The 19530-nt window shown below is 37.9% G+C and overlaps 1 protein-coding gene across 3 annotated transcripts in view; it reads right to left on the reverse strand.

Annotated features, from left to right (window-relative positions):
* Positions 1–1192: 1192 nt before the first annotated feature.
* FGF9 (fibroblast growth factor 9) overlaps positions 1193–19530 on the reverse strand; it is a 35725-nt gene continuing 17387 nt past the window's right edge. For 2 of the 3 annotated variants that reach the window (XM_090028958.1, XM_090028950.1), the window contains exon 3: positions 1193–4688. In XM_090028958.1, the coding sequence (XP_089885084.1) occupies positions 4443–4688 (246 nt within the window). In that variant the 3' untranslated portion in view covers positions 1193–4442. The remainder of the gene's footprint in view (positions 4689–19530) is intronic. The other variant, XM_090028967.1, reaches the window with a different exon arrangement.

Genomic DNA, 19530 nt, shown 5'->3' on the forward strand with positions numbered 1-19530 from the left:
GTGTTATGCAGTATTTTGTAAATGACACATAGTAATCACTCCTATAATCCTACCTGCAAGGTTCCCTTCTTTCCCATCTTTTGGTTTCTATTCCCAACTTGGACTAATAAATTATGTAACAAATTATTATGGCCAGTGTTGGGGGGGAAAGTATCAAATATGGGTGCCTAAATTTAGGCACTTAGATGAACAGTTCAGTTTTCAAAACTTCCAGTTTCCAAGGAATCAACAGCACTTCCACATTCAGCACCTCTGAGAATCAGGCATGCCTAACTTTGGCATCCTCATTTGACAGTTGGGCTCAGCCTTTCTTTAGCCCAGTTTTGCCATTTGTAAGATAGGGAAAATAGCCACTTGACCGGGATATTACAAAGCTTATTAGTAAGAGCATGAGTTCATACAGAGAAGTAAGATGTGCAAGCCTGTTTCTACTTTTGTACAATAAAAGCCCATTATTTCTAATGTTGTATATGAGGGCCTATATTTGCCTCTTAGTTTGATACCTTTACTACAAGGCTAAGCAACATGAAATAAAATGTGTATGAAATTCAGAAGGTGAAGGCAATGAGCCCTCTGAAGGATAAAATGAGTATAGGGTGAAGGCACAGAAGCTGCTGCCATATCTTCCCCTGCTTCCTCCTATGTTGTTTTAGGGGAAACCTAAATACTATCTTGAAGCAAGTGGTTTACCTCATCATCTTCTTCCTATTTGTGTTTTTATTAAATGAACTTTTGTCCCATTCACATACCCCAATGGTAGCACTCACCTCATTCTTCTTTCACCCTCTTCCTCTCCATACAGATTCTTATACCCAATAATTAAAACATTCATTTTTCTTCTAAGTGAGAGTGAGTGAAATTCCATTCTGACTGGCAACCAGACCATTTTCTTCAAATTTGTCTCTTCTTCCATTTAGCATCTTCCCTTCTCTACCAAGTTTTCCTTTGCCTACTTTTGAGCACTGCTTGTCCCATATTAGTGCTAAATCAGAACCAAGAAACTCAGTAAAGTCGATTTAGATGTTAAGCACATTTTTCCATATTGGCAAAATACTTTACAGATCTGCCCTGAGTGAAATCCTTGAGAAAGCTTCTAGCAGAAAGATCTTCCCACCTCCTCCCAAATTAGGAAAAAGAAATGTAAATGTTCATGGGTTTGCTATATGTGGGATTTCCTAGAAATACAACCTTTTTTGAAATGCTGTAATTCCATAAACGCATCCTTGTGAAAACCAGCTCTAAAGGGATATCAAGTAAATAATACCAATTTTCAAAATTCTATAACAATGTATTTATACAAATTACAGAATTCTGTATGTATTTACACACCATTACAGAATAGCAAGTAAATAACACCCATTTTTCCAGATTTTTCTTCAATGAATTTTAGTGCTCAAGAAAGGTGCCAGATTGATAGTACTAAAAAATGAAGATTGATGTTTGTTTACAGCCCAGGCACTGCATCCAAGCAAGCTCCCCCAACCCTTTGTTTATTCCATTATCTTCAGACTGCTTTCAAAGGTTCACAAAAGCACTCAAAGGGCTTTTGAGTCTCTGTGCCCATTCAGTCCTTGGCAAGGCTGCTAACTGGCACCAGGGTGGTACTGGTTTTGTGGTGTGGACCATACTCCATTAGAAAACAAAAAGAATTAATTAATTTTACATAAGTGACCAAGCAAACTTTTGTTCACTTTTTGTCATGAGCTAAATTCAAACCAGTAAACCTGGGCTGAAAGGTTCTGTGGCCTACTGCCAACTCCTGGACCATCCAGTCTTGCAATAAATCCTACATTAAATTACATATTTTTATATTTACATAAATTCAGTATTTATATGCCATTATGGGTTATTGGTAAATTGGTTACAGTTTATATCGACTGCTGTAAGCTTATAACATTTTTTCTTGTTTTTACTCCTTTCTTTAGAAAAATACAAAATAAATTAAATAAAAGCATGACAACTAATATTAATGATCTGCCCAAGACTAAAAATCCAAGGTAATTCAATGTTAAGACTCAAACTGTGGCCTACCATCCTAGCCTCAATTCATGGCTATATTTTAACATTTGTAACTACTGTCCTGGTGTTTGTGAATTTACTACAAACTCAGATCATTATAATCTTTTTTTTTTTTTATTTTTTGCAGTTCACTTAAATGAACCTCTTTAATGCTACATAAAGAACCTGATACATCCTGGAAACTCCATTTCTCCATTTTGACCAGAAAGGCATAATGTCTTCTATCTAAGTAGTTTACCATTTGGTTAACCTGTAGCCAAACTATTTGAACATTTCAGCTACATTGGAGGGATTAAAATAAACAATTCAATGTTTTGATGTATTATATTAGGATGCTGTGACTCCTTAGACAATAATATCATCCATAGGCAAATAAATAGGCAATCCCTAATTATCTTAAATCAACTAAGTTAATTTATATAGCTGTATCATTCAGTAACAATTATTAGAAAATGCCATATTTCATTTAATTTAGTCTACTAGTATTGAGAGCCAAGATATAGCCTCTGCAACCTATTACATCACACCTTTGAGCACAGAGAGGTCACATGTGGTCATAACCTTCGGCCATATGCTGTTCCTTAACAGAAGTCAAATAATGTGCTTTTCTATCGTGGACAATTTATTATCAGAACAAAATATATTTTTGGATTATTAAATTAAAACTGGTGGCAAACATATGTGTAGCTACCCCAAAATATATCAATGATCATACTCAATTTCCTTGTGCAGGTGTCTAGAAGAACCTACCCTTGCTCCCAATGAAGTCAATGCAAAAAGTTGCATACACTTCAGTGGAGGTAGGCTCAGAACCTAAACTTCCATTGTTTTAAATTATGCTGTTAACAATCTATCCTCTATTTTCTTCAGAATATTGTAACAAGATAGTCTCTTTCCTAAGGGCAAAATCAAGCATCATTATTGCTAAAAATGTTGTTATGAGCTAAACATAAAATGTTACAAAAGCTGCATATATTACATATTATAAACTCACTTGTAACTCATGGATATTGGACGGTAGCTTCAGGAAGAAAAAAGCAAGTATAATGATTTTCCCCTCATTATTAATAGAGATTTATTAGTTTCATTTTGCAAGTTTTACTTTAAGAAGGGTGCTAATATCAAGTATTATGACAGTTCACACTGAAAGCAAATTTCATAAAAGATGTTACAATGACCCCTATGGAACTTGTATAATTCATAGTAGATAGTCAAGTGCACAAATAAACATGTTCTCAAAAGTGATCCTCTTTATCTTGTTCTTGTCCTTTTAAACCATTATGTGCTATTTGTGAGCATTTTATTTAGTACAATTGCTGACATTACTTAGCTTGTCTCTGGGATTCTGCTTAAAGAAGTATGTTTATCATTTAGCTTTGGTATAATCTGCAGTAGGTTTTAACAAGTAAAATATATTCCACCCCCTATATTTTCCAGAACTGTGAAGTTTACAATGATGGAATAAGTCACTTTTTATCAGAGAGGAAATATTACAGACACAGAATAAATTTGAAGACCCAGTTTTATCTTTAATCCTCTGGGGATAAGCTATGGAACAAGCAGTCAGAAGAGTGAATACTCAGTGTCATGAGTGGTGTGCATATTTTTACAATAATATGGGCACAAAATAGATTGTCGCCTTTAGTACATTAGGGTCACTAGAATTTTTTGTATCCATGCACCTTTATATTTACTTGCATGAATTTACCACAGGTTCATAGCGGCCTTTGCCATTTTAATGCTTACAGAGCCTAAAGCTTCCAAAATGCCTATCTGGCCTGTACATATTTCATTAAAAATAAACTCTATATAATAAATAAATATATAAAATAAATAAAATGTTGCCTTTGGAATTTCTATAAATAAATTTAACCTTTTATTTTTTTACTAAGAGGTCTTTGCTTTAAACTCACTGGGATGCTGCCCAGGGAGCAATTAACTGAAAAGTCTCTTGTTTAAGTAAGACTGCACCCTCCATGCCTTTGTAAATGCAGCGTACACTTGAGCAGGCCACCAGCCAAAAATCCTGATGAATCAAAGTATGGCAGCTATGCTGATATATGACGAAGTACAACTGATCAAAAATTTAAAAGCATGTCTATTTCCCAGCATGCATCAGGCCTTTTTCCTTCTTGCTTTTGCTTCTCTTTCTCTTTCTCTTTCACTCAATCTCTCACTCTCACACACTCTCTCTCTCGTAATAAATCAAGCGAGTGGGCATAGGCTCTCCTCCAGGAGGACAAACCTTTAAGTGCAGAACAAAATCAGCATGTTCCATCCAAGCCTCCATCATACATTATGCATGCGACAAAGTTTGGCAACAGTGGAGCTGATGTGATGACACAGCTAATCAATAAGAACCCACCGCATGAAACCTTTATAGTGGTTACTTTTTAAGGGCTCAAGTGAAGGAATTGTCTTTGTCAACTTTGGCTTAAAATATCCTTATATAGTTCAGGTACTTTCTCAGGGTCCACTGGTCTAGGTAAAAAATGTGTAAATTTTTGATGCCGTTTAGTCCTAGTCCCCTCTCTTGGAGTGCCATCTTTATTTAATGCAACATAATATCGTCTTCCAGTGTCCACATGTTTATATAGATTTGATGAATATGTGTTATACCAGTTCTCTTCAAAATGCTCTCTGAATACACACTCCTGGGTTAATTTTTCCTGTGGAAAAGAAAGAAAAAAGCAGTGAGGACATAACAGCAAAAATAACTTTCTACCCATTTAATGTGCCTCATACTGGGTATGTCTATACATGCTGCTACAGTATCGTTGTTACTGCGCCACCATTTACTGATTCCTAAAGGAAGTACTACATGATGGCACAGTAACAATCATTAGTGCGCCGTGCTAGCAGTGCATGGTTATTTTTAGCTGCTACGTCACCACGGTGACACGCTAAGTGAGAGAGCGTGTCGCTAGGGCAACGTAGGTGCAGCATCATGGTTCATGCCTGCTGACACTATGTCACCACAGTGTGCTGCTACAATGACGTAGCATCTCGTGTAGACATGCCCACTGTATTTTAAAAATTGTATCTGGTTACCTTCAATTATCAATATTAGTGACTCACTGGGTGTGTCTACATGAGATGCTGACTGCGCAGTAGCTGAATAATACTGCAAAGTAGCACGTCACAGCACTAACAGTGCTAGTGTACAGTATTATTTGGCTACTGCTCAGTAGCATCACTTAAAAGAATTCGCTGGCACTACTGCTCAGTAACTCCAGTTACTGTGCATTTATTTAGTACTTAATTATACAAGTACTAAATAAAAGCATAGTAACCACTGCGCAGTAGCGTCTCGTGTAGACACACCCATTTTGTGTATAGTATATAGCAAATAGCAAAACGTGCATGTTAAAACATTACTAATATTAAACTCAAGATTCAACAGAACTTTCTTATTTGTGCATTGCACAAAACATACATATATACAATACATGTGTGAATAGGAAAATGGTCTTCCAATAACTTCGTTTGAGAAACAACAAAAAATAGCAAACACTTTAATGCTCTATATTGGCAAACAGCTAGTAGCAAAATGATGTTACTGAACTTTTATTCGTACTCGCTCTAACCTTTATTACAAAGGATTCAAATTGTGAAATACAGCAAAAGAAAACTAAACTTGTTCTATAGGCTTCAAAAATAATGATGATGATCTGTTTAGGTCCCTTCTGACCCTAAGTACTACGATACTATGATAACTTAGGGCAAAATGCACAAAGACACCCTAGGTACTAAAACTGGACTTAATTAGAATTTGGGTGAAGTGCTTACATCGAGAAGGAAGGAAGGATTCTACTGCAAAAACAGTAAAACCCAAGAGTTGCTTAACCTGTAGTCCTGAAAGCTCCCTACATATCTGAGCAGGCAGGCACCCAGCTCCCACCTAGATATAAAATATGGAAGAAATGCACCTAAATTTTGCCTGCTTCCCCAAAGAAATCAATCCAATAGGGGTGTGTGAAGTCCGCCTAACATGTACCAGCAGCACTGAGTCAAGTTTAAAGCACAGTAGTCACTGTCCAGAATAAAACATGCCCACCAGAGGAGGTACTGATGCTCCCTAGCTCTTTATAACTTTGGGTAAAATGCTTATGTAGGAAGTGGGAGACCTGGTTTCTAGGCTCACCTCAGCCTGAATGAATTCAAAACCTCATCTTCCTCCTCCCAGAAAAGGGATAAGCACCAAGCTACAGAACAGTCTATAGTTGTATATAGTTAAACAGTCTTAGGTTGGATATTAGGAAGAACTTTCTAACCATGAGGACAGTTAAGCTCTGGAACTGATCACCTAGAAATGTTGTGAGATTTCCCTCCCTGGAAGTTTTTAAGAACAAGTTAGATAACCACCTGCATGGAATGGTTTAGACAGGGATGATCCTGCATCGGATTCTAATTCCTTCCCTACCTTTTGCAGTGCTGTGCTTCATCTGTCCATACTGCTAGTCCCATTAACTGCAATACACTTTTCTATGCCCTTCCTCCACCCCCCTTTTACCCTCCCCGCCCCTCTTTGTTTGTGTGTATATACACATGAGCGACTCAAATGGCCCCTTATTTTTAAATAAGTTTATAAAATGCATCTTTCTTGGGACAGTTTTTATCATAATTTTGTGAAATATTTTGTTTCTAGCAGTACTATTAATGCTTGTGAAAAAATAAGAAGACACATTTGTTTTAAGTAAATCCTCAACTGGTAAAGAATTCAATTCTTTAGCTTCTTACTTCTGTAAGATATACTGCCAGAAATCACCACACTGACTTTGAGCAAGGAGTTGCAACTATAACAAGTTTTACTAACATCAGCAGAAGTTGAGGGAGTTAAATGTTCTCTAATAGCTATCCAGAGAATACACATAAGACAAAACAGGCATCTTTGTAATGTACATCTTCTTGATACTGTACAAACAGAATAAAATTTAAGTACAGCTTGTGTTGTCCTAACATTTTGTTTACTTGGAATGATTTTTAAAATTACTTTGTTTTCTTTAATTGCAAAAGCAGATGCTGAGTACTGTTGTATGCTGAATGTGTAGCTCCACAGGGGACATGAAACTAATTCAAATTAAGTTTTTCTACTCTCTGCAGGGAATCAGATCACATGACATACACTGCAGATTCAATCCTTATTAAAAATAGAGATCTTCCTAAAATGTCATTCTGTCCTTTCTTGAAGACATTAATTATTCACTTCATCTACATTTCATAAATGATGAGGTTTTTTTTTTAGTATCATCATAAATGTATATTTTTAAAAGAACAAGGTTTTTTTTCCCATCCCCAGAAGGTGCACAGTCTAAAATAGCCTATCCTTTCTCTAGCAGGCTTAATGAGTTATGACAACACTGCAGTATACTACTCAACAGACCTTGTTAAAAGTTTATATATTACACTGTATTCTGCATTGTCTACTAAATGTTTTAATTTTCCTTTTAGAACATCATTAGACCCCTCCTATATTATCTCAAAATGCATGTTACCCACTTAGAAGGAAAACTGGTATTAGATCTTTACATATAATCACAACTTCAGGGCAGGCTGGAAATATAAACTGTTTTATAATATTCTGAAACAACTGTTTAGAGCACAAAGAAATTCTGGCTTGACCTAAAGACCACAGAAATAAACATTTACTTCAATTGGCTTTGAATTAGGCCCCATATTAGCTACTGTATAAGGAATACAAACAAATTACTGCAAGACAGGCTTGGTCACAATTACACTTGACTTTATACTCCCCCCATATCTTGGATGTCACGGTAAAAAGGCTATGCAGTACTCGCTATGAAGCAATCAGTTCTCATTTTACTGAATTTCCATGGTCTACTTTTTGTTAAGTTATTTTAAAGTAGTTGTATACACATATCTTGTATCACAAAGCCCAAGTAGTAAATATGAGTTTAATTCAGAAATCTGCTAACTTGGTACGTTGAAACAAAATCTGGCAAATGTTAACTACTATGGAAACCCCTTTTTCTTTTTATATTATCCACTACTTAGCAGTAGAGAAAATAGTAATTACAACATCAAAACTTCCAGCCAGCCACATTAAACTCAAGACTATGAATTAATAAAGTAGAGGACTATACAATACCACAGTGAAGGCTTGAATAGATTATTTTTAATATATATTCCTGTGGAGCAACTGATTTAAAATGTATGGAAATAAGAAAACACTTAATCCATATGGGCAGTATTATAAGAATAGCTTAATTCTCAGGGCTAGTAACTTTTATTGGAAAAATATTTAATAGTAGACATTTGTGTTGATCAGTAAATGAAAGTGTAATAAAATGCCCTGTCCCAAAATATTCTCTTTTTCCTTTGAAGGCCTGTTAATTATGGTTACATGTAAACTATGTGACTTACTCTGAAATGTGACCAAAAGAAAATTATTTTGCCCAACTTTACTAACATAACAACAAACAAGCCCTGTTGTGCGTTTGGGTCAAACAATTTTATTTTAACGAAACCTACAGTTTTGTCCTGCCCCATGAAACTACTATACTAATCTGAATCAAAACAGACATTTCAAAAATACTTACATAATCCAAAAATCCCCAAACAGTATAAAAAGAAATCAGTAAGTCAGTTTAAAAGGCCAGTCAATACTCTTAGTATGTCTCCTATGCATTATATTAAAGACTGTTCATCTTTTATAAAGTAAGCTCATGGTTAGATGTATATTCTTCCCTAAATATATATATGCTACTTTCATCTTACAGGTCTAGTGTGTGCCATGAAAAATTTAAAAAAGGGAACTATTATTTTAAGCATTTCCCTTCATATGCAATGGTCTGAACAGGCTATTGAACTTAGATTACAATAGTGTAACATCATGTTCAGAGACTGTAATTAATTGAAGAGATGTCATAAATATGACTGCAGTCATAAACCCTTTGGCTATCCTTTCGTCTGATTGCACATACTAAGCAGGCTTGTTGTCTGATTGGATAGAGAACCTCTAGGGAAACCACAGCCACTGTTGGAAACAGTACTGGTAACTAGGCAGTGCCACTTTTTCATCTAATAATATTGAATAAGGCTCATTGAATAAAGTTTCCATAGTGAAAAAAGCTCATTGAATACTTCCTGTTAAATATCTGACTTTGTGCATGTTGAAGAAAAACAAGATAAAGATGATTCAACCAATATTTTAATGCTATTCAGTCAGCTCTCAGCTGTTAAATAATTTGATAATTTATAAAAACCTATCAAAAAATGTATTTCACTTTAAAAGAGTTTTATACTGCTGAAAGAATGTCCCATAATAAAAGTAAGAGGCATTGTACTTTTAGAGGAAAGGTCTACCTACTACTATGTTAAATTGAAGTTCAGGCCAGATATGATTATTAAATATTTTTTAACAAGAGCTAAGATGTTAGGGCAGGTGTCTTGGCCAGCCCACAGTTGTGCAATTATATTTGGTCTGCCTTAGGTCATCTTGTTCTTTCAACAAGATACCATATTAATCTTAGCTAAATTGTTAATGTAATTTCATAAGACAGTTTTATTGTGCATGCACCCCCACTAGCAAACACTGTACATGGTGAAACATTTCAAAGAATTTTGGGGGCACACCCTATGAACAAGTTAGGCCCAACAAAGTTAGGCCCTGCAAAGTTAAATTTTAGGCTTCTGGACCCCAACATAGAACCCAGCATCAATAATCAGGTGCCCAAGCTCCTTTCACCATGCCTGAGCAGAGCTGGGTGCCTAAGAATGGCAGTACAAAAGCCTACATGCTAAGCAGAGAACTGCCTAGAGTTAGCTAATAGGAAACACCAAGTACAAAGGTGTTTCTGAACTCCCATTCCTCTCCAGAGCATAAAGGCCCAAATTAGGGTTCCAAAGTAGGTTCGCTCCATCCTCTCAGGATCCACAGTCCAGAACCTACTCTTGAGATCAGGAACCTACAGGCCTTTTTGAGGTGTAGCCAGACTAAATGGTAACAATGCTACTGCCCTCCCCTTATTTAATGACCTACCGGTTAGAACAGGTACCTAGGAGGCACATCTACACATTCATTTATGTGCAGTGGTTACTGTGCATTTAATTTAGTTCTTGTATAATCAACTACTAAATAAATGCACAGTAACTGGAGTTACTCTGCAGTAGTGTCTTTTTAGTAACGCTACTGCGCAGTACCCTAATAATACTGCGCAGTAGCATATTACCACTGTTTGTGCTATGACCCACTACTGCACTGTATTATCAGGCTACTGCACAGTTAGCAACTCATGTAGACACACCCAGGAAGTAGAAAACATGGGTCACAGGCCCTTTGTTGGCCTGAAACTATTCAAATCCTTATTTCCCTCTTCCAAGGGTGGCAGTATTTTTCATCCCTATTGTTAAAGCTCAGCCACTGTACAGCTAGAATGCAAAAATCATACAGCCAGAAAGAGGAAGAGGTATCATTACTGTAGCCTATTGACTAGGGCATTCTGCAAGGGGTAGAGGTAATGGGGCAGGTGTTGGGCTGTGCTTCTTGTACCCAGGATTAATTATGTGTTTTACATTTGGCAGTTGGGTTAAAAAAGAGGAATGATTCCTGAGAAGTGTTTCTTTAGGATTCCAATTTCAGATTTAACTATCTGAAGTCCATCAAAGTGCTGTGTTAGTCACCTAATTCCTTTTTTTAAAAAAAAATAGGCTTCTAAAACAAGATTTAGAAAGATTCAAGTTGCCTATGTCTAAACTTGTGATCCACTAGGCATCTTCCTGTTGGGTCTGAATGTTCCCTGCATGCCTCTAGTTTTGTACTGTGGGCATACTAAAAGCTGCCCTGGCCTGCTAGTTTGGATACACACCTGAGAAAGGGAAGTTACAGTTTTGAATCCCTGCTTCTGTCACCAGTCATATCTTTTATATTTAGTAGCCATTGAACAAATACTGACATAAAGCTGGGATACCCTGTCCCAGTTGATTGCCCCACCACTATGCCACAAAACCAGAGTTCCTCTTATACTCTCTTTTCCTGGCTCCAGAAATTTTGAATTGATTTCCAGGCAGCAACCCCACTTCAGTAAGAGAAATGAAAGGTGCCTCTGCCCAGCTTTGCTAATAGCTTGGTTACACCCTCCAGAAATGTAGCTTTGAACCACCTAAAACTGAGAAGGGCCTAGAAAATCATTTAAAAATTGTCAGCAGAGCTGGTAGCACTTGTTTCCCTTGTTAGTAGAGTCAGCAATGAAAAACTACTCAAAGAAGCTGTGGTCCCTCTATATCAGGGGTAGGAGACAATTACTTTTTTTAGATAAATAATTTCGGCACTCACATTGAAACTATGAAACTATGAAACTATGAAATCCCAAGACTTTTATCACTGATTTCAATAAAACTAGAATTTCTCTTTCTTCTACAACACCTTTTACAAGCACCAAGTTCATTATACATACCTTCATTTTACTGATATCCACTCCATTTGATTTTCAACATTTTAATTCAGTCAAGTCTTTAAGTGTGCTCTCACTAGAAATGCAAATATTTTTAAATGATGAAAGCTTTACTGCACTTGGAGTCACTCTTGCCAAGAATGCCTCTATTCCAAGAAGGGGATCTACCTGAACATGGGAACACTTTACATATACCCAGACAAATGAAACTGATAAAAGTGCCTTTCTTTCACTGTTCAGATACTGAAATGCATGGAGTTCACCCATAGGAAAGCTTGCCCTTACTGCCATTGAAAACTGACAAAATTACAAAGGTAGAGACTCTGTTAGTACAAATGATCATTGCTCCACTGATTTCAAAATACGGTACCAGATTGGAAGTTGAGTTTTATTTACCAACCCTGGCCAAGGAAGTCTTTCTGTTGTTTTCTTTACAAATTGACTAATTCTGGGGTGTTTTCAATTGTCCGTAATGACAGTATGTTTGGAACTATACAGTGCCATACTTTATCCTTCTAACGTCTATTTTATTTTTGGTTTTCCTGGCACAATCAAGGATTACAGTCCTTGATGTTATGTAAATGTTACCTGAGTATCTAATTCATGTTTGGCTAAATGTATAACAGTAAACCCTTCCAAGTATCAGTAGCAAGGTTTTACATACCCTTTGGTCTTGGAGCCAATGTAAGACCCAGCCACATTTCTAGTGAAATCAACAGAAAAAATGCCATTTAAATAGGAGCTGAATTATGAAGTCTGGTAATAATTTTTAAAAAGGGAAAAATACAGATTTTAAAAGAACAGCTTCAAACACGTTTAGATTGACTGAAGACTGTACCTTCACCAAACTCACCTCCAACTTCCACATTCTATTATGTCAAAAGACATCAAATATGCCAAGCCTACACTGGAGCTTGACAGAACCCTGTAGAATTTGCTTATGGCCTTAGTAAAGATAGCTGGAAACCTGAGGCCATAGCCAATGTTTGTCCCCCATGGAATCTACTTTTTCCCATTGATTTCAATCCCTACACTGGTCAGTTGGGTGGACAAGTCAGCTATTTTAAGGCGATTTGAACATTTGCTGTTTTTTTAATTAGAATTCATAATCTTACTAATTTTAGCTGTTTAAAAATTATGCTTTTGTTAGCTTCCTGCTCTTTTGGCCTTACACTTTGAAGACCCGGTATAAATAAATCATATTTTTTTCCCGTTAAGACAGTCATTGATTCTTATTATACAAATGTTATTTCTTGATTTGTTTTCCAAATTATCCTGATTCATTTGTCCTTTTTTCTCTCCATGGAAAGGCACCTCAGGGGTTTCAATGATAATTTTTTTGTAATTCCTTTTCTAAATATGACACAGGAGATGTAATATCAGAGAACTCTAAAAAGGCCAGGAATATGTTCTGTGCTGTTATGCCTTGCATTAGGCTTTCAGATGTGCAGCTGCTTCTGCCATCAATGATGTCTTAGACAAGTCAGCTGGCTTGGGTCTTTTGTTATCTCCATACTCCCCACCCCCACACCAGTGAAATCCCTCTGTAATGGGTCAAACTTTACCCAGACAGTTAATTTCAGCTTTGATTAAAGACAATGTGTCAATTTGTCTTAAAAAATGTAATGGTTCCTATACATGTGCAGGGATGCTGCTCTGACGCACTTAATCAAGTCTGCTGCTGCTGCAGCATCACGTGTATCAGCACCCCTGTGTTTTATGAGCTCTAGTTCAAAGCACCCCACCGCTATTTTTCAGCACAGGGATACTGATACACGTGAGACTCCTGGAGCTTTACTTAGCTTAGCTGTCAGAGCTGCACCAATTAAAACATCCCCTCTGCCCTCCCCACCCCCAACCTCCTGGAGATCTATAAATGTCCTATGATTTCAACTGAATTGGTGAATGAAAAGGTGAAAGAACAGGCAGTTATTCTGCAGGAATCAGACAATGGACATGCATCCCTTTCCACCCTTGCCCCCCTTCCTCCCCCCCAAAAAAATCAAACTTCAAACTGTTACGGGCAAAATTATTCAACATTATTTCATTCTTTTTTATAAAGCATCTAAAAGGGATTTTTTTCCACACAATAACACTTGCATATTAACATGACTTCAAGGATTCCTTTCAAACTTTCCAAACAAGAATTCAACTTTGAGTGCACTAAGAGTGAAATCCTGTCCCAACTGCAGTCCATGCAATACTTTCGTTGCCTTCTATGTGGCCAAAATGTCGTCACCTTAGTTATTTAAACATAATACTTTTTCAAAACAGCTAAGTGCCCAAAGACTAATTTTTTTCTTTAGACTGCAAACACTTCAGGGCAAGGACCATGCCTAAATGTATGTTTATCATGTGTTAACATAATGGGGCTCTTATTTTGATCAGGATCTGGGGATACTGTCAGAATAACAATAATAGGTTTTGCATGAATGGGCTCAAACTTACCTCCACCACTCAGTGAGAATTTTCTCACTGACTTCTCCAGCAGCTGAAGCAGGCCTAAAGTGCTGCTTCTCCAGCATAGTTACAGTGTACCATAATCACTTTAGTCTGCTAAATTTTATTTTTTCCTTTAATAATAAGCACTCTGGGCAAGATTTCACAAGTGCTCAGCACCAAACCACTAAAGTCTTTTTTTTTTCCTTCTGTGGTCATTGCACAGTGCTCACTTTCTAGTACAATATCCCAAAATCTTCCATTACAAAAAGAATCATGATCTTTTCCAAACAGCTTTTTAAAGGATGTGGATTTATACTGAAGTGAGCACTGTTCCCTAGGATTTCTGAATTTATCAATCAATTGCACTGTTGCACACCACCAGACCAGCATAAATGTATGTAAACTGCAGGGTAAGGACCTAGAGATACAAATCTCCTAATTAAGTCAATGGAGACCTGAGCTTTTAACCTGTTCCTGAAAAGCAAGTAAAAGTATTATATTTCACCTACTGAGCCAAATCTAAAGAAAATTATCTCTATCTGATGTTGTGAACAGCTTCCAAGCATATATCTAACGTGCCATTTTGCCTATGCATTTTAACATGTCATTTCCATATCTTTAGCCTATTCCCTAGGAAACATAATCCACAAAACCACAATTTAATACAGTTTAAGATCACTAACTGTGCTAGCTCCTGAAAAATGTAGGATATGAACAGGTGGGAAGCTGCAAATCTAGAATGAGGTATACTTGAACAGCTGCACAAATAAATTTGCACATTTGCTTATGTCTGTTGGTCCCCAATTTTCATGAGTACCCAGAATTCACACATTTTTTTAAATGCAGAGAAAGAGAAAAGAAGAAGTCATTTAGTTAAGAACTAATCAATGTAACTGTTTTGGAAAATTTTAACTTACTGTGTGTCAACTGTTTAACTAAAATAAATAACTTCTGCATGTCTGGTATATTAGAAGCTCATCACTGAACCATACAACAGCGGAACCAGAGAAATCACTTGGGTCAGTGGTTTTCGACCTTCTTGAACTTCAGGCACCCCTTCATAGACTTAAGGTAGCCCTCAGAAAATTCCAGCTCTTAGTTTTGACTCCTTTTTTATTGCAGAAAATTCCTAGAGCAATTCTTCTGTTATAAACGACTCCGAAAGACTGCTACAAGGCAGAATGTTTTTTAACACCATGGATTCTTATTTGACATTTCTAGGTTAATCTTGTGAATCATGTTTGCACACATAACAGTATTAACATTGTGTGGCATCCCACAGCACTCTTGAATGGATCTTGAGGCACCCCAGGATGCCACAGCACCCTGTTTGAGAGTCACTGACTTAGGTCATCTACTATTGCCCCATCTAGTTTTGCAAGACCTAGTCAGTACCTGCAACTTAGCTCTCCAACAAAAGCCTACATGTCAATGGAAGCAGTGCTGATGATTCACTAGTTGTTTCCCCAAATCAGTATTGATCCAATACCATGTAGGATGACATCATTAAATTATGATACCAGAACACAGTGCTGATTTCAGGTTTTATTAAGAATGCCAATCTAATATTTTTTTTCAAAGGATATTCTCCCAAGTTCTCATATAGATATACAGGTTCCTTAGCTTATTTCTGTATCGCTCACAACTACACTATCCAATTTTTAGTCAGATTGCACTGGACAAGTTCTAAAAGGATAAACTTGGAAGCTGAGGGATACTAGAAAACATACACAGATTTTCCCCAGCAACTACTCTTGAGGATCCTGTGGCATCTCTCACATCTGTAGTCTCAACAAAGATAGTGCCAACAGCAGGGCAAGCTGTTTCCTGACCCACAGCAGAGTGAAGAAAGAAGGTTTACATTTTCCCCATTCATACACAACCAAAGACCCTTTTAGAACTGGGCATCACCTTTTTAGAATTCATTGAGATCCCCAAGCCCCAAAAGAAAGGGTTAAAATAACAGGCACCTTTGGCAACATCAGAGCTAGGGAGAAGGAGGTGCTGAAAGTCAGTGGACCACTGCTTTCACATGAACCTGAGACTCCAAGCACAATTGTCCTAGTGAAATCCACCAGCAAAGGTTCAGACCTAGCCTTCACTGAAAACACAAATAAAAAATTAAGTAGGGCAATGGGACTGCTAGGGACTTTCTAGGTTACTAAGTACAGTCCCCTTATATTGCAGAAAACCTCATCATAAATGTATCAAGCTCCAGTTTGGGTTTTTTCTCCATTATTCTATTCAATGACTGTTCCAGAACTTCCCTCCTCTGAGGATTTGAACCCTCTAGTTTCCAGATAATTTATTTATGGCCAGTATATGTCATTTTTTCTGGTGTGAACATTGTCCTTTAGCTTAAATAGTTCTTTTCCCTATCTGGTGTTTTACTTTCTTAATGTGTATATGGAAGACACTCATTTCCCCTCTCAGACTTTATATCTCTAGGCCAGGGGTGGCCAACCTCCACACATATGTGGCACACAGCATGCCAGGGAGGGGACATGCACAACAGTGGAAGATTGGGCAGGGAGCAGAAAACATGCTAGCAGATTGGACAGGGGATGAGGATCTCAGGGAGAGTATGGAGCTAATTTGTAGCACATCCACCAAAAACAGTGATTAATCAAGCCATGCTTCTAGTTTCCTCTCATAAGATGGGCTGTTACATTTCCTCCAATTATCTTAGCTCCTTTCCTTGGCACCTGTCCCAGTTTAAATGCATCCTTTTTGAAGACAGTTGACTAGAATTGTACACAGTATTCCACAAAGTTTCATCAGTGTTTTATCCAGTTGTCCAATGGCTTTAATATTTCCCCATCCCTAGTGGAAATACCTCCCCTGATATATTCTAGGATAACATTTGCCTTTTTCTCATAGCTATGTCACATTAAGAGATTTCAGTCATCCTTTGATCAACATCCCTTGGTCTTTCTCCTATTGTTTCTACCTCATGACCTCCTAGTTTATAGCAAAATATTTTATTACAAGCCCCCAAGTTCATAACCCTCTACTTGGTACACTTCCATTTCATCCCATTTCTATTGCTCTAGTCCTCAATGTCATCCAGTTCTTCTTGTGTGATATTCTGATCCCCTTTTATATTGACAATGCCCCCACTGTGATATCATCAGCCAATTCCATAAGCACATGCTACTGTTTGGGGGCCTTAATTGACATATGAAATAAGATTGGGCCTAGGACCGAGTAATCTCCCTGCAGCCACACACTTCCTTTTCAAAACAACATATTCCTATAACCCAGCGGTAGGCAAAATTGCAGATTTAGCCGGTGGCTGGACTCCATTTCCCAGCAGCCCTTGCCCGTGCCACAATGACCAGTCTCCATGGAGACTCCAGGAGTGGTGAAGCACTAATAGCATGGGGCTGTGACAACCCCAAACTCCCAGGGTCTCCATGGAGACCAGTCTGAGTGGCATTGGCTGGGCACAGACACATCTGGGGCCAGGGCCAGGAACTTGCGGCAGTGATAGCGCAGGCCAGAGCCGGTGAAGAGCCACAATCCACTGCCTGCAAGTCCCTGCTCACAGAACTCACGTTCTTCATAGGGGCGTATGGGCAGATCACAGCTCTGCTTCGGCTCTGGCCCCACACTGTCACGGCTGCAAGATCTTAGCTCGGGCCCTGGAGCACCAACCCGCTCAACCATGCACCCTGCCACAACTGCTCAGGCCAGTCTCTGTAGAGACCCTGGGAGCAAGGGGCCATGACAGCCCCACACTGTCAAGGCCTGTCGCTCCAGGGATCTCCATGGAGCCCAGGTGGAGTGGCATAGGCAGGGGCTGCTGAGAAATGGAGTCCAACAAGGGCCCAATCTGGCTCACGAGCCAAACAATGGCTACCTTTGCCATAACCCTTCTAGCTTGTTCCTTACCTATCTTTTCCACCTAAACTAATGATTTTCCATATGGTACTCACCCTGTTGCCTTACTATAGTCCACCTGGATTAAACCTATTCCATTTTCTTGGTCTAGAAAATCAGTTCTTATGACACAAAGATTAACCTAGCATAACTTTCCTTCAAGTAAATCAATATTACATTCACCTCCAGATTCCAATGTTTTTCCTTCAAAATTTGTTCTGAAGCCTCGCATGCTACTGCAGTCAACTTAATGGGCCCGTAGATGCCCAGATTATCTTTTTCATTTCTTTTCATGTATGGGTAGTATGTTTACTACTCTTCAGTCTTATGGTACCATCCCCTTTAACAGGTTTATGTCTTGCTACTTGACCTGTGAACTAGCCACCTAGCCTTTGCTCCAACGTTCAACATCATTGCCATTATTGAAAACTGAGGCAAAATATTCATTTAGTTTTGGAGCCATGGCTACATTATCTTTCACGTCCACACACCCTTCACAGTAAAGCACCTCACTTTTCCTTTTTTCTTTATATTTATATCACTGATAAATGTCTTCATATGTATTTTAATATCCTTTGTCAGGTCTAACTCACTTTAACTCTTGGCACATCTCACTTTACCCTTTCTTTTCTTGACCTCTTAGACATAGCTTCCCTTGCTAAGCAGTCCTCTTTTCTATTTCTTTTAGGCTCTCTGCTTACTCTCAATAGACTTTTCAAATAGTTATTCATCCACTTAGCTCTGAATCCCTTCTGTACAATTTCTCCCCCTTACCAAAATCCAGGTTCCAGATAGCTATAGCACCTCTGACTAAAATAAATTCCTAGCCTCCTCCAAATTCAAGTCCCTGTGCTCTTCAGAACAGCTAACCCCACCAGCCAGTTCTCTTAATTTCTCGAAGCTTGCCCTTTTGAAATTGAGACCCTTAATTACAGACCAACTTTTTGTGTATCCTTCCATTTAAGGTGACCATAATTTAAGGTGAATTAGCTTATGACCACTTGATCCAAGGTTATTGGTTATTGGCTAGGATCACATTTCTGATTATCAATATATCCCTGTTTTCATCAATTCTTTTCATAACATTCATGATAAACCCAGCAGGGTACTTAGAGTTAAACCAATCCTGGCACTGCCCTGTGAGTACCAAGCATTTATTCCCATTAAATGTTATATGACACTTTTTGCAATGATGAGGGTGTTAACCCTAGTGTCATGGCCAAATTCCAGCCTTGATAATTGCCGCTCTCTACTAAAATAACCCCCTGTGGTTTTATTCAGGGAACTACTCTTCAATCTCCCTCCTAAAGGTGTTGTGCAATGCAGCTGGTGCATAATGACTGCCCTGTTTCCACCCCAACCCCCATGCCCCAAGTGGCCGCATTCAAATTGATGGAGAAATACTCTATATATCTAAGATAGAATCTAAAGTATACGAGAGACTTTTGGACCAACAGAAGATAATAACAACACCTTGCAACAACATGTATTATCTGCCCCGTCCTTGGATATTTGTAACTATGCACTAACTACCTACTTAGCCCAATTGCTTCAGACTTTTTTTTCCTAACATAGCCTCATGTATTTCTTCCTTGCTCCTTGTCCTACTATCTGAGAAACTGAATAATTCTTGTCCTTTATTTACTTTATAACCTGAAAGGTATTTATAGAACATGGCATTGTGCTCCCTTAACCACACCAAGTTATTTTTGTTAGGTTATTAAAATCTCTCTCCTCAAAAAAAAAATATTTTATTCTCAGTCTGCATAATTCT

Source organism: Crocodylus siamensis, chromosome 1, assembly GCF_052110815.1.
Source record: "Crocodylus siamensis isolate JL-2025a chromosome 1, ASM5211081v1, whole genome shotgun sequence".
NCBI lineage: Eukaryota > Metazoa > Chordata > Crocodylia > Crocodylidae > Crocodylus > Crocodylus siamensis.